The sequence below is a fragment of the Pelophylax lessonae genome, assembly GCF_965119305.1.
Source record: "Pelophylax lessonae genome assembly, chromosome: 8".
NCBI classification, from domain to species: Eukaryota; Metazoa; Chordata; class Amphibia; order Anura; family Ranidae; genus Pelophylax; species Pelophylax lessonae.
The window spans coordinates 262,988,116-263,010,944 of record NC_138775.1 but is presented as its reverse complement, the minus strand read 5'-3'; the positions used below and the strand labels follow the sequence as shown (position 1 = coordinate 263,010,944).

The window sequence follows — 22,829 nt, the reverse complement described above, 5'->3', positions numbered from 1 at the left end:
GTTTTGAGTATGGCTCATGACGCATTTAATCCTTCCCCTTTTTTCTATACCCTTGAAGTTTATGTTTGGAAAAAAAAAAAAAGAGAACTACGTTTCCTTGCAATGTTATTGTCTAACTTTCTGTACCCTGTACACTTTGTTTCTCAATAAAAAAATTTTATGGAAAAAAAAAAAAAAAAAACTTATTAGGGGGAAAAAATTGGCCTTCAAGAAATATAAATCAGAGGGCACAGTATCGTCTTTCGAGCAATACAAGGAGGCTAATAAGAAGAGTAAACACGAAATCAAGATGGCTAAAATCAACTTTGAGAGACAAATAGCGGAGGATAGTAAAAAAAACCCAAAGAAATTCTTTAAATATATCAACAGCAAAAAAACTAGGGCAGAGCATATTGCACACATAATTAACGATGAAGGGAGGATGGTTACAGAGGACACTGAAAAAGCAACCGTGCTGAATGCTTTTTTCTCATCAGCCTTTACACAGGAAAAGGAGGGGTACACTGACCATGACTGTATGGTTAGTAGTAATACACAGGACTTGCCACTATGGCTAACAGAGGGTGAAATCAGGGAAAGGCTGGATAAACTTAACACAAACAAATCACCAGGTCTGGATGGCGTACATCCAAGAGTACTCAAAGAACTTAGTAAGGTTATATCTAGACCACTGTTCCTGATCTTTGCTGACAGTATTAGGACAGGAGATGTACCAGGGGATTGGAGGAAGGCTAACGTGATTCCGATATTCAAAAAGGGGCAGAGGCATATCCCGGGAAATTATAGGCCTGTCAGTTTGACATCAATAATATGTAAACTTCTGGAGGGGATGATAAGGGACTATATCGTAGAGTTTGCTAAAGACAACAACATCATCAGCAGCAATCAGCATGGGTTTACAAATGGGCGTTCTTGTCAAACCAATCTCTTAGCATTCTACGAGGAGGTGAGCTGTGAGCTAGATAGGGGCAGACCAGTGGATGTGGTGTACTTGGATTTCGCTAAGGCGTTTGATACAGTTCCCTACAAGCGCTTAATTTATAAAATAAGGTCTGCAGGTATAGACAGCAGGGTTTGCTCTTGGATACGAAACTGGCTAAAAGGCCGTGTCCAAAGGGTGGTAATAAACAGCGCATACTCAGACTGGTCTGAGGTAGTAAGCGGGGTCCCCCAGGGCTCAGTCCTGGGACCAACCTTGTTCAATTTATTCATAAACAGCATTGAGGTCGGGTTCAGTAGTTCGTTATCAGTTTTTGCAGATGACACAAAATTGGCCAGGGCAATAACTACACAGCATGAAGCAGATATCCTACAGAATGACCTGGACAAAATAACAGAGTGGGCAACGACATGGCAAATGAGGTTTAACGTGGAGAAGTGTAAGGTTTTGCACTTGGGGACTAAAAACATAAAAACACAATACATGTTAGGAGAGGAACCCTTGGGGGAATCAAAAATGGAGAAAGATCTGGGAGTCTTGGTTGATGATAGATTAGGCAACAGCATGCAATGTCAAGCGGCAGCTGCCAAAGCCAGCAGAATATTAGCATGCATAAAGAAAGGGATGTATTCCAGAGATAAGACTATAATCCTTCCACTTTATAAAACTCTGGTCTGACCGCATCTGGAGTATTCTGTCCAGTTCTGGTCGCCAGTCCTCAGGAGGGATGTGTTGGAGCTGGAGAGAGTCCAGAGAAGGGCAACTAAACTGATTAGGGGGTTGGAGGACCTTAACTATGAAGAGCGGCTGCAATCGCTCGATTTATTCTTCCTGGAGAAGAGACGTCTGAGGGGGGACATGATAGCAATTTATAAATATCTTAATAGGGATCTCAGCTTAGAAAAAAAACTGTTAATTCGAAGGAATTGCATGAGGACTCGAGGACATACAATGCGATTAGAGGAGAAGCGTTTTAACCTCAGGCAACGAGGAGGGTTCTTTACTGTTAGGGCTACAAGATTGTGGAATTGTCTACCACAAGAGGTGGTTTCTGCGGGAAGTATGGTGGCTTTCAAAAGACTCTTAGACTTACATCTCAAGGATCAGGACATTAAGGGCTATGTGAGATGATTACGGCCACACACACCTACACAGGTTGAACTGGATGGACGATTGTCTTTATTCAACCTCACCTACTATGTAACTATGGAAGTGAAAATAAAATGACTGATTTCCTGACTTGCAACAACATTAAAGGATCCAGATGTGGACTGGAAAGTTGACCTGGGTCATGGCAGGTATTGAAAGAGTAATGCTGCCCCCTTGTGGAAGACAGTAACCTACTTCCTGGAGGATGTTTGGGGTAATAAGATATTTTCTGGTGATTAGGACAGCTCATTATAGCATCTAATTGGACAGAGGACTACACAGGCAGGCAGAGGGTGTTTGTTTGGGTTGCGTTTGAGTGCTTTAAAATGTGAGGGCCAGCGATGAAGCCCCCCTCTTTCTTCTGGAGCCCAGCTAAAATGCAGACCCTGAGGAAGGACTTCCATAACATATCATCTCTGCTCTTTTGTTTTATATGCTCTGTATTACTATCCTTAGGTTATGTTAGTATTCGACTTTCTTTGTAAATAAATAAGACGTTTGCTTCATTGAGCGTTGTGTTTTTTTAGAGCTTTGATAGACTAGCTAATTATAAGAACAGGCAAGATAATACATATTTATAATTAAAATGGGGGGAATCCAAAAACCACACCCCATTTATTTCAACTTTTATGGACTTTTTACATGTTATTTTATTGTTGTGAGCGATGTTTTTCACATCGAACGATTACTTTCATAATCGATTAGTTACCCGCTTATTGTTTCGATTAATCGACTAATCGGATAAAAACCTCAACAAAAAAAAAGGTTGGTGTATAATTTAGTTAGTATTCTTGAATATCTATATACAGTGGTAAATATAAATATCCAGCTATATAGTCTACTCTGAGACAGATATGTGCATTATTAGAGGTTTAAATGTGATACATATCAGACTCAGAGACCAAAAATTTTTAAATTTGAAAAGACCTAAAAAACTTTTTTGCAAATTTTCAGACCGGATTGGTATATAATATTCATGACAGACTCCCTTATTGAGAGGCAGGTAGTTTCCCTGCGCCTGCTGTCACTTATGCTGGCCATACACAAACTAAATTATTTTAAAAACATTCATCCGATTTTCTAACCATTAGTGGGATCCATTTGGTGTTCGTTGTCAACCACGGTGACAGGAAAATTAGAAGGAGCAGAATGGAAAATTTCTCGATCAAACGAATCTTCCAATATTGTATGTGTTTTTTGCTCAGGAGTTATATTCATTTTAAAATTGAATGTTAAATGCAAGTGAAATTTTCAAACAACACTTGTCTATTCAACAAATATACAAATCATTTTTGTATAAATATAGATGCAATTATATTTTTGTCCAAAAATCCAATACACGTATGGGCAGCAGAAGACATTTAGTAGCAGCAGCATGCTTTTTTGATCACCTGTCATGATGGGGTTAAAAAAAATAAATAAATTAGCCCTTTATTGTAAAAAAAAAAAAAAAAAAACAGCAGATAATCGCTACTGTAATACAATTATAATTTCTGCTGTGAAACAGTGAAAGTATTATATCTTGTATCATATGAATTGTATGTATATAAAAAAAATAAGCCCAGAAGTCGGATATGCAGGAAATTTTAACTGGGAGTCAAACATGAAGCTATATTAAGGGTGGAGGGGGGAAATAACATTTATATATTAAAGTAGTACTAACAGTGGAGACTTTTTTTTTTTCATGGATATAATAATTTTAAATATAATGCACAATACATGATCCCCTGATGACATCAGCGTTGACTGACGAAACGTACGTCGGGAACGTGAGACTGTACACTTCCGGCTCTAAGGAGCGCAGGCGTGGAGCTGCGTCTCCTATCCCCAGCAATTGACTCTGATTTTAAGGCGTTTATCTACTTGGATTGTAGTAAGTGCATTTTATTTCAATAAAATGATCCTCTATGAGTAATACTGCACCATGAGAGCCTGTCTTGTTATTTCCCTATTTATGACTTGGTTCCTGAATGTTCCATCGTTGTGGCTTTTGCACTCATGCCCGTGAGAGAGTGGGATGTACAAGCTCGAATTGATGTGGATTATTAAGCGTGTTTGACCCCCTATAATCAAGGGGTCCAGTGGCTCTGGTAAGCGGTACCTTTACATTTCACTGGGTGATCGTGTGGATCACTCCTATAAAGTCTATGTTTCTAATATTGGCTGTTTGTTTAACCCAATTGATTTGGACATTAGAGACTTTATATTAATTTATTTTATTTTCTTACACGTTTTTTTTGCACATTGGAATTTAATGGTGATTTATATTTTGTTGAGCGCTACAATTTTTCTAATTTTTCATTAAGCACGTTATTTACGTTTATGTGGCAGCTTGCATAGTGGAAGAGATTTCACCTGAATCACATTTATGATTAGTGTTTATTATTAATATTTTTTACACCATATTAATTTGTGCAGTTTTGTTGCTTCACCAATTTTTCTACATATAATGCACAATACTAGTAAACTTTTACTCTTAATGTAATTGTAATGCCTTATATCACCTCTAGTCTATCATCCTACACCTTCTCTGGGTTCAGATACTGATCTTCCCTGCACAGAGCCCTTAAAGTGATTATAAACAAGGTATATAACAAGGTAAAAAACTTGGTTCTTTCTCTTGCCCAGGACTACATTTCCCATGAGGCATTGCTCCTCACACATACACAAGTTCTCTGCCATCTACTGACATGTACGGATGGTGTACTGAGCTGTATGCGCGTTGCACTGTATTTTCTGATATGTAAACAAATAATGCATTCTGTATGCAGAACAACTAATCGGCTGACCGATTAATCGATTACGAAAATAGTTGACAACTATTTTCATAATCGGTTAGTTGTCAATTAATTGATTAGTTGTTTCAGCCCTAAACCACAGCCTACAAACAACCGTCTATAGACGTTAAGGTGGTTGTAAACCCTTAAATATACCCAGTGAAGTGACTGTCCTCAGGTGACACACAGAGATGAACACATCCTCCTCCATAAGTTGTACATGTATATTCACTGCCGTTTTTCCCCTACATCTATTCAAAGAGCAAAATTTACACAGGATCTCTCTGCTCTGAAAAGTAGGGGGCGGGGAGCTGAAGTTTATTCAGTGAAGAGAGCTCTGGGAGCTGATTGGAGGGAAAGCCCCCCCCCCCCCTCACACAGCAAACAAGAACAGAACTGGGGCTGTCAATCAGCTGGAGATCCCTCCCCTGTCACCATTTTACTCTTGGTGTCGGAAAAACTTGTCAGAAGTGAAACAGGCTTATAGCAGAGGAATTAAGCTATCAGCTGGAGGTCCCTCCCATGTCCCCTTTTTTCTCTTGGTGTCAGGAAAACTTGTCAGAAGTGAATAATGCTAATAGCAGAGGAATGAAGCAGCAGACAGAAATGACACCTTGTGCTCCTAACTGAGAAAAGTACACACTACAGAGAGATATGCTTTGTTTATATTTCGTGTCTGAGGTTTACAACCACTTTCAGGCTGAGATTAACTGCAGCAAGAGGCGCTAGAGCTGCGGTTATCAAATGCAGACCCCAACACAAATACAAATAGGTGTTCAACTTTGGACCAAAATCAGCTTTGACCGGAGTTCATTTCAGTCAGTGAATCTTTTGCAATTAAACAATATAAACGAATATTATTATTTTTTTTTTAATAAGAACAATGAAATAGGTCACACAAAGAAGTGTGATGGCTCCTGCATTTACACCTCCTCATGGAATTTGCACATTGCAGTTGGTTATAGATCCGTGAGATAACATAAAACCTGTCTGTGTGGGCTGCAAGCTGAGAAATCCGCGTGAGCCAAGCCTGAGAGCAGAAACGGCCTCCACATACCGAGCAGAGGCGTCAGGAGCCCATGTCAGCGCTAGCGAGATATTCGCTCATTAGAGGTTAACCCCTCACTGTCAAACATCAAAGGTGTGATACAGTTTAATATGCCTAGAGTGGTTTCCACGGTTTGCATGCCGCACCACGCTACATGTTAATATCTTTCACACTCCTAGTAATATACAGAAATTTGCTTTGTGTTTTGCAGTACGATAGCGATCTAAACCACAGATCAGCATTGTATTTTAGGGTCTGACTCCATTCACACCCAACACAGCAGGATGCAGTTGGCTGCATTTTTGACTGCACTCCAACTGCATGGATCTTCCCAAATCAAGGTAATCCTATGGGCATAGTTCACATTATTGCAGTGCAGTGAAAAAAAAAAAAAAAAAGTACAGCATGGTGCATTTTTCCACACCGCAAATGTGCAAAAACGCATGCAAACCAGGGAGGATAAAAATCAATGATTTAAAAAAAAAAATACATATATATATATATTTTTTTAACCACTTTACCACCGGAGCGACTTTAACTGACAATTGCGTGGTCGTGCGACGCCGTACCCAAACAAAATTTACGTCCATTTTTTCCCACAAACAGAGCTTTCTTTTGGTGGTATTTGATCAACTGTGCGATTTTACTTTTTGCGCTATAAACAAAAAAAGAGCGTAAATTTTGAAAAAATAACAATATTTTTCACATTTTTTTATATGAAATTCCCCCCCAAAAAAAATGTAAAAATCAAAATTTTTTTAATTTTTTGGCCAATTTGTTTTCTGCTACCTATGTTTGGTAAAAAAAAAAAAATCACAATAAGCGTATTTTGATTGGTTTGCGCAAAAGTTTAAAAATTGCGATTTCTGTCATTTTTGGTGTTTTTTTTTTTTTTAACGAGTAATGGCGGCGATCTGCGATTTTTTTTGCGGGACTGCGACATTGCGGCGGACAAATCGGACCCTTGACTGACATTTTTGACACTTTTGGGGGTACCAGTGACATTACTGCAGTAATCAATATATGCACTGTTACTGTAAAAATGACACTGGCAGGGAAGGGGTTAACTTTATTGGAGAGGGAGGGGTTAATGTATGCCTGGTGCTTACTAACGTGTGTGGGGGGAGGTGACTGAGTGACACAGGGACAGATCGCATGTTCAGCTATGCTGAACCCTGCAATCTGTCACTTAGGAGATCCGCCTGCTTTGTTTACACAAGCGGGCGGATCTCCAGACTCGATTCCCTGACGATCGGGGAAGAGCGGCGGCGATCGTCGCTGCTCCTCCCCTGGCCCGACTCCCGCTGTGACTGAACACAGCGGGAGCGAGCCTCCGGCAGCGCGCGAGCGCCGCCCAGAAGGGGAGGAGTCCAGCAACGTAGGTCTACGTCGCTGGATGGAATCGAGCCACTTTGCCGCAGTACAGTCCCAGTGACTGGTCGACAAGTGGTTAATTTAAAATCAGATTTTTTTTTTAAATCAAATTTAATTTATTACAATGCTTTTGGAGTAAAAATCTATCTAAAGATAGTTTTCTATTTAAGATACATTAATAATTTCGTTTATTCAGCAATAAAGCGGAGTTCCGGGCTCAAAAATAACTTTGGGCCATCCGCTTGCTGTAAATCCCCTAAAAAAATAAATGGATCTTCCCGATTTTTTTTTTCTTTACTTACCTTGTTATTGAAGAAAGTATACTTACCTTCCTTCTACTTCCTCCCTCTTTGGCCGCAGCCCACGCCGTCACTTCCTGCTTGCAATGACTCCTGGGAGCTGAACGTCATCGCTTCCAGGAGTCAATGCCCTGCTCGTCACTTCCAAGGCAGGCGCGTCATTTCCCAGAAGCTGTGCAGGGATGACGCGCCTGCCCTGGAAGTGACAAGTGGGGCTGGTACAGGGCATTCTAGGACGAAGAGGACGCAGAAGAGGGACGCGCTGGCTTCAGCTGCCCACATCTGAGATGGCAGCACTGGAGAAGAAATTTTCAAGGTATTTCTTCTAAAAGTTAAGTGCGTCCTGGGACAGTTCAGAGGCTATCCATTACGGAATTTACTAGCCCTGACTGACCCGGTGGTATTTTCATTGAAAAAACATTTCCGAGGCCGGAACTCCGCTTTAAACGGAGCCAAGTTATGTAGCATGAGGCCGTATATTCTGCAATATTTACATTTTTGGTAAACTCGTTCAATGAATCCAAGTTCTGCAAGCTGAGAACATGCACTGCATTGATATATTCACACAATTTCACAGTAACCATGAGATAAAACAAAGCTCAGGAATATTCCTTTATCCATTGTTTTGCAAATCTATGTACACTACAAACTGTATGATTGATTCAGTTCTGATATCGCTGTTTTACTAACCTGACAGCTTATTATTCTAAATAGGAAACCTTCATTTTCTTTGCAAAAATAAAGATTCTAACAACCAGCAAGAATGAGTCCTTACATTTAAAGAGCACCTGTCATTTCAGATCCATCATGGCAGCGTCTATTAGCGGGCATCCACTCACCTGCTGCCGCCATGTCCCTCACCTTGTTGTGTCACTGCTGCATCACTAGCTGTCCCATTAAAGTGAATGGGACTGTCGGTGAGCCAACAGCGGGTCAGAGGAGGAGCCGCTGCGGGACAGAGATGACAATTGCTCTTTAAAAGTTATGATTTAAATCAAGTTGATTCTAATAAAGCTTTTTACTAGTGATTTAAATTGTGATCACAGTGCACATAGAAGCCCAGGGAAAGAAAGAAGAGACCTCACAGGACAGATGCAGATTGAAAACCGCGTGTCAACTGCATGTAAATGCGCATAAAACGCACATCAAATTCAAGCATGTATACGTGCAAGGAAAAAATGTGAAGCAGTTGTGCAGTTTCTAGTGTGAATGGGCCCTTAGTGTTCTTTTTTGTTGGCTTTATATTTTTCTTTATGTGTTTATAAGGAAAAAATAGCCCTTTTCTATATGTATTTTCCTGCATTTGAGGTGTACATGAGATGCAGTTCAGCAAATTTCCATTGGTTTTAATGACGCAGTATACATGTCAGCAAATTTCCAATGACCTTTCATTGACCCTATTGGAGAGGTACACATGACCATTCAGAGGCCATGTTTGACATGCTTTATACTGCACTACAATGCAGCATGCCCTATTGTGGTGCATTTTGTTTCTGGAGTTTGGAAACCTTTTAATTCAATATTCATACCATTTTACACAGGAGATATGCTATGTTGTTTTTGGGGTAATGTTTTAATCCACATGTGTCAAGCACAAGGTATATGTATCAGGCCATTTCATGCAGCTGGAATGTGGAGGAACTCTGTTCTGCCACCTCCGTCTCTCACCCTCCACTACCCGCTCACCACTATCACTTGTAAACATAGAAGCCTTCTGTGTTTACAAGGACAGCTGTCCTCTCAGCAGGTCTCACAGATCCATGTCTGCCCTGTACTCATAGCAGGGACAAGGGAGATGAAGGTGTAGTGTAAGATGAGGCATTACATGGTAAGTTGCATTGTGATCCTCATCTGTGACTGGGTGCACAGATGCCAAGCAATGATCTACCGGTGAGAGAGAGAGAGGCAGAGCCATCTACACTGCCAGGAGGTACTAGAGCTGGGTCTGGTAGGTGAGATGCGAGGTAGCTTTGGAGGGGGGGGGGGGGGGGGCAGGTTGGATGTGCTGTGGAGGGAGATGTGTTCAGAGGTGGGGAATGAGCTAGAGTGGTGCAGAGGTCAGAGCCATGGAGGGGTGGAAGTGAGATGTGGACAGCCTGTAAAAGAGGCATAGCATACCCTAAATCCCTGCGGGGCACCCCTAAACTAAGCACATAATGCACTTCTGCTATTTATTGACCCTTTAAGATCTGCACACAATGCAATTTGGCCAACGCACCTTTAAAAGCGGTTCGGCAGGGGGGATAAACATATATGGTCTTACAGATTCAACTGGCCCTTTGAGGGCAACCTTAATGCTGATGCGGCTCATGATGAAATTTGCATTTGCCACCCCTGTCTTAATTGGTTTAATGGGATACAGTTGCTATGTATACAGCGAGGGGAAAAAAGTATTTGATCTCCTGCCGATTTTGTACGTTTGCCCGCTGACTAAGAAATGATCAGACTATAATTTTAATGGTAGGTTTATTTTACCAGTGAGAGACAGAATAACAAAAAAAATTCAGGAAAAAAAAAAGTATTTAAAAAGTAATAAATTGATTTGCATTTTAATGAGTGAAATAAGTTTTTGATCCCCTAACAATCAGCAAGATTTCTGGCTCCCAGGTGTCTTCTATACAGGTAATAAGCTGAGATTAGGAGAACTCTCTTAACCACTTGCCGACTGCCTAACGCAGATCTACGTCGGCAGTCAGCCCCTCACTAGACCCTGACTAGACCCTGTGAGGCACGCTCCCGCTCCCGCGCGGTCACGCACCCCCCCGCGCGTGTGTCCGCCGGTCACTCGGCGATCGGCGGGGGAGAGGGAGAAAGTCATGCGGCTTGTGCAAACAAGCTGCCTGTCATTCTCCCCGGTGTATAAAGGATGATCATACGGTTCTACTATGTAGAACTGTCGATCACTCTTCATACATCTGAAGCCACAGCCAATCACAGTAGAAAGCACGCCCCTAGGGACACACACAGCCCCTCCCTCTCAAATAAAGTTAACCCCTTCACTACCAGTGTATTTTTACAGTAACAGTGCATATGTATAGCACTGATTACTGTAGAAATGTCACTGGTAACCCCAAAAGTGCCAAAAATGTCAGTCAAGGGTCCGATCTGTCCGCCGCAATGTCGCAGTACCGCAAAAAAAAAAAAATCGCAGATCGCCGCCATTACGCGTTAAAAAAAAAAACAACAAAAATGACAAAAATCTTTCCCTTTGTTAGTAAATGCGATAACTTTTGCGCAAACCAATCAAAATACGCTTTTTGCGATTTTTTTTACCAAACATAGGTAGCATAAAACAAATTGGCCGAAAATGTTAAAAAATTTTGATTTTTACATTTTTTTGGGGGGGAATTTCATATAAAAAAATGTGAAAAATATTGTTATTTTTGCAAAATTGACGCTCTTTTTTTGTTTATAGCGCGTGATCAAAAAATCGCACAGGTGATCAAATACCACCAAAAGAAAGCTCTGTTTGTGGGAAAAAAAGGACGCCAAATTCGTTTAGGTACAGCGTCGCATGACCGCGCAATTGTCCGTTAAAATCATGCAGTGCCGAATCGCAAAATACCCCCTGGTCAGGAAGGGGGTAAAATCTTCCGGGGCTTAAATGGTTAAAGGGAGTGCTCCTAATCTCAGCTTGTTACCTGTATAAAGGACAGCTGTCCACAGCAGCAATCAGATTCCAATCTATCCACCATGGCCAAGACCAAAGAGCTGTCCAAGGATGTCAGGGACAGGATTGTAGACCTACACAAGGTTGGAATGGGCTACAAGACCATTGTCAAGCAGCCTGGTGAAAAGGTGACAACAGTGGGTGTGATTATTCAATGGAAGAAACACAAAAAAATTGTCAATCTCCCTTGGTCTGGGGCCCAATGCAAGATCTCACCTTGTGGAGTTTCAATGACCATAGGAACAGTGAGGAATCAGCTCAGAATTACATGGGAAAATGGTGTCAATGATTTTAAGGCAGCCTGGGACCATAGTCAGAAGGAAAACAATTGGTAACAAACTATGCCATGAAGGACTGAAATCCTGTAGTGCCTGCAAGGTCCCCCTGCTCAAAGAAGCACATGTACAGGCCCGTCTGAAGTTTGCTAACGAACATCTGAATGATTCAGAGGAGAACTGGGTGAAAGTGTTGTGGTCCGATGAGACCAAACTCAAGCTCTTTGTCATAAACTCAACTTGTCGTGTTTGAAGGAGGAGGAATGCTGCCTATGACCCCAAGAACACCATCTCTACCGTCAAACATTGAGATGGAAAAGTTCTGCTTTAGGGGTGTTTTTTTGCTAAGGGGGCAGGAGAACTTCACCGCATCAAAGGGACAATAGAGGGGGCCATGCAACCATCAAATCTTGGGTGAGAACCTCCTTCCCTCAGCCAGGGCATTGAAAATGGTTCGTAGATGGGTATTCCAGCAAGACAATAACCCAAAACATACAACCAAGGTAACAAAGGTGTGGCTCAACAAGAAGCACATTAGGGTCCTGAAGTGGCTTAGCCAGTCTCCAGACCTTCATCCCGTAGAAAATATGTGGAGGGAGCTGAAGGTTCGAGTTACCAAACGTCAGCCTCGAAAACCTAATGACTCGGAGAGGATCTGCAAAGAGGAGTGGGACAAAATCCCTCTTGAGACATGGTGGTCAACTACAAGAAATGTCTGACCTCTGTGATTGCCAACAAGGGTTTTTCCACCAAGTACTAAGTCATGTTTGGGAAATGGTCAAATACCTATTTCACTCATTAAAAAGCAAATCCATTTATAACTCTCTTGAAATGTGTTTTTCTGGGGGTTTTTTATACACACATATATATATACTGTATATATATATATTTTTTTTGTTGTTAGGACCTCTCTGTTTGTGGTAAAGGAAAAAAAGTACAGCTGCAAATGATATGCATAAAAACTCAGCCGCGTGGCCTAAAAGCTAACATTTCAGCCAGTTTCTTTTCTTTTCTTTTAAAATTTACAAACAACATTAATTCGGTATGTAGAAGTTTTAAGATCAATCCAGAGCTCACTGATTGCACTGACATTTTTTAAGTCAGTGATTAAGCCCGCTACATAATTGAGCAACGCAACATACTAAAGCCTTTATTTTAATCAGTGTCAGTGTAAATGTTACATTTATTCGGTCTCTTATCTTCCTTGACAGTGCAAATAAAAGGTCTTCCAGATGTATCACGCATGAATATCAACATGATAACCAAAATGTGATGCGCGAAGGCCAAAGCAGGAACCAAGAGAAAAAAAAAAAAGCATCCAGACAAACCGTCTTCCCTTTAAATAGGAGTCTGTAGAATGTACTGTATGTGCAGGGGGTGCAAGAGCCAAATGGGAAGACTTTGTAGCCAGGTTGTGTGGCACAGGATGGGGTGTACAGAGATGATCTCACTGCAGCAGTGTTATAGGAAAGTACAATATACAGGCAATACCCGTCTCTGTAGGTTTGTTCTTAAGTTTAATTTGTGTGTAAGTCGGAACAGGTACATTTTTTAAGTGTAACTTCAGCCACAAAAATTATTTTACATTTTGGATAGCATAAGGAAGGGTTAACAACCCTGAAATGTTTATTTTGCTGTCTGTGCCCCTGTTTAGAAGATTTTACCTCACTTTCTGTCCCTGCGACAATTGGATTTTGAAAATTTTGGGTTGTGGTGGAAACGAGGATTGGTGATAAAGCTTCAGTGGATGATAACTCTTACAGGAGAGAATTTCCCTTCCTAGGGGTAGATTTCCTCTCACTTCCGGTTGTCTCTCTCAGTTTACAAGTATGAACCGGATTAAGTCGGATGTATGTCATTCAGGAACTGCCTGCATGGCCCAAGGTTTGTTTGTGGACACCAGACCATCCCACCTACACTCTATTCATGTTTTTGTAAAAAGAGATGTATGGGTTTTTTGTTAGGATCATACTTACCTAGCTGCATGCAGCATTGTTCCGATGTAGGATTTGTTCCCTGGTGCATCTAACACTGAGAACCGAGCGATCAAACACCGCTGATCACTCAGTTCTAACAGCTCTGTGAGCAGAGTGCTGCTGACTGTCAATAAGCAGCTCTCTGCTCTGCACCGTCCTCGCTCCCTGGAGAGCTGGGCTGCGAAGGAGGCGGGAGCGGCCAGCTCAGGCTCACAGTGGCTCGCTGAGAGGTTAAGCCGGGTGCTGGTCCAGGCATGTGGGGGGGGGGGATCCAAATTCTATGGTCCAACTCTGTGATGTCAGCAAAGAGTGGACTTCAGCCCACTCTCTGCTGAAAATGGGTCACAGAAGTGCAAAACAAACTACACTCCTGCGATCCACAGGAGAAGTACAGCCAAATAAACCTTGGCTGTACTTCTCCTTTAATGCTACAGAACAATATGGGAAAGGCCCTTTCCTATTTCTGTATGACTTGTCCCTGTGTACAAGACAAGTTTCATAAAGACAAAACTTGACCCTTTTGGTGTGGAGAAACTCAAGTGGCCTTCACAGAACCCCGACCTCAACCCCACAGAACACCTTTGGAATTACTTTGATGGCCAATTACAAGCCAAGTCTTCAACATCAGTACCTGCCCTCAAAAATGCTTTTAGTTGGATAGGTACATGCGTTCAATCCGCTGGGCTGAACCAAAAAAAAAAAAAGACTGTCAGTGTTTACCGGTCTTTAGGGACCTTAGATTGTAAGTTCCTTGAGGTCAGGGACTAATGGGAACGTACATTTACAATATGTATAGTAGTGGCGCACCAAAAGGAAAATTCCAGTGCCGAAACTGAAAATTCTGGATGCACTTGGCCGAAAAGGACAGTTTTTAAAAAATATTTTTAAAATTTAACATGCCTGGCATTTTTGCATTGAAGTCAATGAGATGCGTTTTTGCATTGAAGTCAATGGAACACAATTTTGTGTTGCAGTCAATAGGATGCTTTTTTGCATTGAGTCAATGGGACGCAATTTTGCATTGAAGTCAATGAGACACGATATTGCATTGCAGTCAATAGGGGGCGGTTTTACATTGAAGTCAATAGGACGTAGCAAGCCATTATTGGCACTTTTTTTTTTTCAATCGGCAAAATGTCTATATCCCTATTTTCGGCCCATCATTTTTGGCGGCTGATATATCGGTGCATCCGTAATGTAAAGCATTGGGTAAAAGTGGTGTAGTGGTTAGCACTTTCGCCTAGCAGCAAAAGGGTTGCTGGTACAAATCCCAACACAACACTGCCTGCCTGGAGTTTGTATGTTATCCCTGTGCGGGTTTCCTCTGGGTACTCTGGTTTCCTCCCACGCTCCAAAGACATGCTGGTAGGTTAATTGGCTCCTGTCTAAATTGGCCCAGGTATGTGTATGTATGAATGTCAGTTAGGGACCTTAGATTGTAAGCTCCTTGAGGGTACTGATGTGAATGTACAATGTATATGTAAAGCACTGCGTAAATTGATGGCTCTATACCCTGAAATAAATTGTCGGCACTATACAAGTATCTGTAATAAATAATATTTTTGACAATTCCTAAATCCACACTCACACAACAGTCAGGAGAAAATCTGCAGAACTAAATCCCAGTGTAAGGGGCAGAAAGGGAATAGAGAGGACTTACCAGGTCATTCATGTTGTTCTGGCTAGCTGGGTGAACTTCTTCCAGGAACTCCAAGACATAGAAGGTGTATCTGTCCATCAGATGGACTCCAATCGCCATATCTGGTTGGTGCTGGAGGACAAAAACAATAATTTATTATATTTTACATACATCCCCCAAAATACACAATCCTATACCTACCTTTGGTCCAAAGGAAAGTAAAACAAACAAAAAAAAAAAAAAAAACAAAACAATAAAACAGGATTTAAATAGCTTCAGAAGGGTTGGGTGAAAATTTTCTTCCCGATCCCCCTGGAGGCAATCGGATATTACCTAGATCAGCCATCCCTAAATATAGCTCTAAATATTATTATCTAGATATACTGTATTTTGTGCATTTAAGAAGGCATCCAGACCTTTTTAGGGCACTTTCACACTGATTCGCTTTAAAAAAATGCCAGTAAAACGCATATGCGTTAATGCAGCGCTTTTGGTGCTGTTTTTAAAGGACTTGTGACTCACTGTTTTTAAAGGACTTGTGACTCAAAAAAACACCAAAAATGCTTAGTGAGGGCATTTTTGTGGCATTTTAAGGTGCTTTTGAGGCAGTTCCCATTCATTTCAATAGAGAGGAGCGTTTTTGGTGTGATTTTTTTTTAGCTCCCCAAACATGCTCCAAAGACGCTGAAAGCAAGAACTTTTTCACCGCAACGAAAGCGCTCCGCCCCAGTGTCAACACGTTCATTGATTTTAAAGGGAAGTATTTTTCTTGAGCTTTTCAGGTGCTCTTTCTATTTTTTTTTTACGTACACAAAAACTCCTGAATGTGAAAGGGCCCTTACAGTTCTCTGACCTTAGAAAATCAACACAAATCAAACACATTTGCAGAAACAACTTTGCACATTTTTCCTTTTGCTGTACTTTGGGAGGTCTATTGGAATCACCAAGGGTATTCCCAGTTCAAAATTAATTTAAATGTCAAAAAAAAAAAAACTCCAGATACAGGGATCTGTGCATAGGTATATAAAATAACGTAGCATCCCAGCATTCAAAGTACACCAGAAAACATTTCCTGCGTGGCCCTCCTCCCTCCTATGTGCAGCACATTTACTTCTAATTGACTTTTCAGACACTTCACAGAAGGCATATGGAGTTATAAGTGGACATATAGGATGCAAAAATGTACTTACAGATAGGGAATCTTCTCCAACTTGGCTGCTTGCAAGAGCCATTATGTTAGGGGAGTAAAATCTCTCATACATGGAGGCTCCTTGGCAGGTATCTATTATAAACAGCAATTCATTATACCTGGAAGAAACACAGAGTTTTATACAATAACTCTCCCAATATATTAATACGATTACACGTGATACAATATATTGCATCACTCAAATATGACACTGCTTCATAGTAGAACCTCCCAGTAATCAAAATAAAAACAGTGGATTCCAGTTACGTACTTATTATGGTGGACCTTTCAGTAACTTTACAGATCTGCATGATCAAATCCCTGACTGTCAGAATATATTATAAAGCAATAGTACAACTTTTCACAAAAGCTCCAGATTTTTTTCATAAACCACTTTAAGTCCGCAATACATATTTAAAAGTTAGGGCTTTACTGGGTTTATGGCTGAAGCCATCAGCCATAACCCCGGTATTTATTTATTTTTTTAACCCAGCGGCTGGCTTTCTCGTTAAAGTGTTCCAAGCAGCTCATGAGCCACTAGAACGCATTCAGAAGGATGTCCCCTCCCGCCGCTCGTCCGTACAGATTCTGCCAGGTCGCCCAAGAAACGTTTTGAATGTGTCGCCGGCTGGTCCAAGCGGCGGTCACAGAGTAGATACTCTCTGATCGCCTCCATGGCCTTGGAGGACCTGAGCGACGTCATGATGTCACTTCCGGTCCAGGGTGGAAGTAAACAATTTAATTTTTTTTTATTTTTTTTTTACTGTAGTTCGTCACCATTCCACAAGCGTGCAAAATTTTAAAGCCTGACATGTTAGTTATTTATCTATTTACTGCAGCTCTGGATTAAGTGGGCCACCGGCTGCATGGATGGATGGATGGATGGTAGGTTGGGACTTGGAGGGCCCGACAACCTTAGAGAGGGGATCAGGTGGGGAAATGTGCTCCAAAGACTACATGAGTCACAAGGGGGACCCCTCAAAAAGTGTAAAACACTGCTAAGGGACAACCCCACCGCACTGTCAGCACTATCTGGTCACCAGGCACAAAGCACCAAGCGATTCTCATCAGAGAGAGAGGACCCCACCAGACTCACACAGAAACAGGCACCTGCAGTCACCAGAAGAATCTGCACTACACGTGCGGCTATCAGGAAGTAAAATGATCCAGGAGTCAGCATCAGGGGAAGAGGAGGGGATCCCACCGCTGAAATCGCCGCCCACAGGGCTCCACTGTCATGGCCGCCGCTATTTCCAATGGCAAACCACAAGAAAATGGCCACCGGACTATACAAACATGGCCGCTGTGTAAAGAAAAACACAGGCTACAACAAAATGATGGCCCCGCACGGCACCACAAGGCTTACAGGGACCCAGGAGGGAGACCAGGCCTCAAGAACAGATCCAGGCATAATGGGGGGGGGCCCTGGCAGGAGCCCCCACCAGGTAAAACCCCCCCGCACAATCGATCGTCCAGTCGTCGGCGGGCGCACCCCCGCCCCTATCGCCAATTAGCGCCCTGCCCCCAACCCAGGAAAGTGGCCAGACCACCCAAAATAGCCCCGCGTGGAGCAGGATGAGGGACTTGGCATGGGGGGGGTGCCTGCGGGAAGGAGGGGAACCCAGGGGTCCGACCGTCCCATGGAGGGGCCCACGTGCAACCCAAAACCCTCCAGGGGGAGGGGGGGACAGCTACTCACCAAAGCAGGAACTAGGCAGGCACTGCTCCAGACAGAACCCCTCTCCATCGAAATGGAGGGGCTGTCGGCCAGGAGGAAAGCTGCAACTCGAGCCGAGACCCGGTCGTATGCGACCTCGCGAGGCGTTTAACTCGCAGGCCAGCCCCCGTCCAGTGGGGCTATGTCGCGGCCCACCTAGCGCTGAGCTGAGGCTTCTGCGCTGGACAGCCAGACTGGGGTGACCACTGGATCTAGATTATCCAGCCCTTCGCCCAGTCCGGCAGTTGATAGTAGATCTCACAGGAAAAATCCAGTAGGAAAAAATTTTCTATCTAAAAAAATTTTTTGCCAGGACCAAAGATCCCAGCAAGGAACTAGGTCCTTACTCCTAACTATCAAGAAAAAACTGAGCGACTATAACAGGGAGAGGGTGTATACCCTTTGGGACTGCCCATGGGTGTAGCCAGAAGTTTTTTCTGCCTAGTATCCTACTCCTGTAGGAGGCACCAAAACCCAATGGTAAGAATGGCAGGAGCTGTGTGCATCAATGAATGAAAGAGAAAAAGGGGGCATAAAGCTAAAGTTACACCCTGCAGAGCTCAGTCAGGGGAGCTCTTAGAGCTAATTGGAGGGAAGAGGCACCCCCACAAGAACAGAGCTGAAGCTTTCAATCACAGGCTGTGTGCTGGAGATCCCTCCCCTGACATGCAGATAGTAGAGGAACCAGGCAGCAGACAGAAATTACACTTAGTGCTCATAATTGAGACAAGTACACACTATGGAGCAAGGGTACCCAATCTTTTGAAGAGCAAGGCCCGCTTAAGGGTTTTGGTTAGCAGTCACGGGCCACAATTAACTATAGGGTTTTACTGCCACCCCCCCAAACCGCAAATAAAAACGAGCCCTCACTGTTTACACACTGATACGTTGCGGTTAACCCGTACCAAGGGTGCAGTGCAGTGCATGTGCAGCTTTCCTGCGGGTTAGCTTCTTTCAGAAAGTGCACCAAACCTGCAGGATATAATAGAAGTCTATGGCTCAGTGCAGCTAACCTGCTGGAAAGCTGCAGGTGCACTGTGCTGCATTTGCGGATCAGTGTGAAAAGCTTTTTTTGTAAGTGCTAATATGCTCTTGGCAAAAATGCAGTGTATGTGATATTTAATACACTAAAATATCCCTCTTCCTGCTTCTGCCTGGCATCTCTTCAGGCAGAAGCAGGAAGAGGGAAAGGTTAGTGTAATAAATATCACATATACTGCAGAGGTCCTAGGTGAAGTGCACTTGGTATCATTCTGCATGGGACCATAGCCGGCACTACAGAGGAAGCATTAGCTTATGCAGCTCCTGCTACCTCCGCAGCCGCCTGTTTTTGCCATTGCCGGCTCCATGCACACTGATGCTCTGGGATGGCGGGTTGGCAACCCCTTGATTGCGATCGGGGCTTTCTGACTCACCATCCCAGAGCATGGGCATGCCTGTGACGGTATTCACCATCACTGGAATTTAATGACAGATAAGTAATGGTTTGGATTGCTTCATATTTGCCAGCAATATCTCCATATAGAAATATTAAGATTTATTCCCATTTGCCATGAAATCTGTAATTCTTAAATGCTGTGTATATTACATATCTTTCAATGTCAGCAAGGTTTTCCTTTTGTTTGTGTATTGGGAATGTGGATTGCCCTGTCTCATTGTAAGTGCTAATGACCTCCCATTGTTCTGTGTCTGGCTATTGTGTACATCGATTGCCCCCTGGGGGCTTCTGTCTCCTTGCACATGGCAGTCCTTCTGGTCAAGCTATCTGACCAATAACTGCTGACTCATTTTCAATTCCTCATTTGCATGGCTAAGGAGGACCTAAAGGAGGACCACAGGTACTTTACAATTGACCAATAGGAAAGCGGTTGTTGGGGGTGGGATGTTCCAAATTCTGTATATAAGTCTTGTTCAATAAAGTTGTTTAGAGTTCCTTCATCCTCATCTAGAGTCCTGTCTCTTATTGGGGGAATCTGCTGCAAGGGATTGCTATGGTCTTCCATACTCCCTTAGAGAATCACTGAGCTCTTGTAAGAGCTTGTGTAAGAGCTTGTTCTGCTGCACTCTCTGGGGAAAGAGAGGTTCACCCACAGGAACCTGGAGCCTTGTCGTAGGTCCAGGGTGGGTAGGAGATTGCGAGACCCTAACCAAGCTGCGGCGGTTCGTGGGGTCTGAAGTGGTTACGGTGTCTGGTGGAGTGTTTGGAGCCCTTGGAAAGCACTAGGAGCATCTGTCAACGGAGGTACCCGGTCTGGGGTGCCCTGATCCGTTACAATGCCCTTCGCTGGTTTGAGGTCAAGGACCACTTTTGAGGGCTCCAAGGGACACAGGTTGAGCACCCCTGCTATAGAGGGATATACTTTGTTCATATTTCATGTCTGATGTGTACAACCACTTAAACATAAAAAAAATACTTGATGCTAGGTTCACTTTAAAAAGTTAAATGTATTTTAAAATACTCTTAAGCCGGACTCTCTGAATTCTGCCTCATATTACCTTCCCACAATGCCTTGCAAAGCAGATTATCAGACTATTAGAAGAAAAATCTAGCTTTCTGGCATTTCTGAAACCCTTCTACTAGAGTCTTCTGAACTTTCTTTTGATCAGACCATAATTCGCATGAAAGGATCTTGCTTGAAAAGAGCAGATTATTAGTAACCATACTTTTTATACAGGGCAGAGCACCTCCACAGTACACTTCTTGTCTCATCTCATTGACTGGAATACCTAAATCCAATTACCCTCTTTTCAAGATGTCGTTTTCTAACAGACTGCACCCAACAAAAACCTTGACTGCTTAAGCCATTTGATGAATAAAAAATATAAGAATGGAAAAAGTCTGTCAGTTAAATAAGACTACGGCTGGAACTGCAACTAAAGCTGGCCATACACGACTCGAATTTCGGCTGATTCTTGAATCAGCTTTAGTTGGGTGGCCCTGCTGGCATCACTGGGTGGAAAATTGTCAGCCAGGCAGTGACTGCATTCAATCAGACACAGTCACTTTTTGAGTATTCAGCAGCCACGGGTCCTGATGGCAATACGCTGGATGCTATACATACATTTTATTATGAGTGCTGAATGTCACTTTAATCACTTCAGCTCTGGAAGATTTTACCCCCTTCATGACCTGGCTATTTTTTGCTATACCGCAGTGTGCTACATTAAGTGGCGATTGCGCAGTCATGCAATGCTAGACCCAAAAAAAAAAATGTATATGATTTTTTTTTCACACAAATAGAGCTTTCTTTTGGTGGTATTTGACCACCACTGGGTTTCTTATTTTTTTGCGCTATAAACTAAAAAATAGCAAAAACTTTTTTTTAAAAAAAAACAATATTTTTTAGTTTCTGCTATAAAACATATCCATGCTTATAAAGCTTCCCTTTGTAGTAAATATCAGGAGGCTGGTACCGGACCCTTCTGCGTAAGCGTCCCTCTTCCCTGGACATTGCCCATTATGTTGGCGATGTGGCTCCCAGACTGGCACAACATTTCACATTTTCTGGGACTATCCAAAGATTCGGCCCTTCTGGCAACAGGTCTTACAGTAAGTGCACAAACTCACAGACCACTCTCTTTTCGACAACCCAACTGCAGTTCTCCTTAATTTGACTCCAATGTCAAGAGATAGTGTAAATCCTTATTGAAGCATCTCCTGAATGCTAGGGCATGTATTCCCAGTATGTGGAAACAAGCAGCCCCATGCCCTATATCGCAATGGTTTGTCAAGGTACATGACATTCAGTAAATGAAACACCTCATTGCAGTCCTCGTGGACAAGACTTAGAAACACAATTTGTGCTGGCTATATTGGGATAGGTTTCAATTTTCAGGAAAATACTTAACCTATTCTTAACTGAGGGTATCCAGTGCTGAGAGCTCAATTCCTTGTGCTGTCAACCCCAACATGGTTCCCCTCCTCCCCCCCTCATTTTTATTTTTCTGCCCCCTATCACTTTTACTTCTCTTTTTTTTTCTCCCCTTTTTAGACACCTAGTGAGTCCACTTTTTTCCTCAAAACATCGGAAAATGCATTTCAGTATGTACCGACCATAAGTTACAACTGAGGGTCATCGTTTGCCCTTACCTTACAATAGATATGTGCCTGTAGATGACCTGATCCTTTCAGTATGTACATGCGAGCCATGTTCCTGCAAGTATTTTTTTACCACTTGGCAATGTTTTTTTCCTAGAGATAACTACGATCCTAAGTTATTAGCCATGATCTGTTACACCTGGTATATTGCTTGGTTAGTGACTTTAAATCTCTGTTATTTTAATTTCCTTCATTTCACCGCTGTTCAACTTCGTCAGGACTGTGCTGTCAGGTCATACTACCGTGTTATGCTACATACCCTTAAATAAAGAATTTCAAAAAATGAAACAAAAAAATTTAAAATTTCTTTTTAAATTTTGGCCAAAATGTATTCTGCTACATGTGAAAGTTATAGCGCCTACAAACTATGGTATAAATACTGTATTTTTTTTTAAACTACTAATGGCGGGGATCAGCGACTTACGCTGGGGGGGGGGGGGGGGGAATGACTAACTTCCACTGACATCACCAGTGACACCAATACACCGATCAGTGATATTATACACTGTCACTGTACTACTGATACTGGCTGGGAAGGAGTTAACATCAGGGGCAATCAATGGGTTACATGTGTGCCTAACTAAGTATAATGTGGGCTGCTTTTAAGAATAGATTTAATAGATCTCCAAGTTTGCTTTTCAGGGATGAGCTCACTGGGAGAGAGTTTCAGCAACAGA

The 22,829-nt window shown here is 42.4% G+C and overlaps 1 protein-coding gene across 1 annotated transcript in view; it reads right to left on the bottom strand.

Moving 5' to 3' along the window:
- Positions 1 to 22,829, bottom strand: part of PIGK (phosphatidylinositol glycan anchor biosynthesis class K) — a 284,181-nt gene that overhangs the window by 176,773 nt on the left and 84,579 nt on the right. Inside the window, exons 7-8 of the mRNA XM_082266226.1 lie at positions 16,338 to 16,455; positions 15,169 to 15,279 (exon numbers count right to left, since the gene is read on the bottom strand). Of these exons, the coding sequence (XP_082122352.1) occupies positions 15,169 to 15,279; positions 16,338 to 16,455 (229 nt within the window). The remainder of the gene's footprint in view (positions 1 to 15,168; positions 15,280 to 16,337; positions 16,456 to 22,829) is intronic.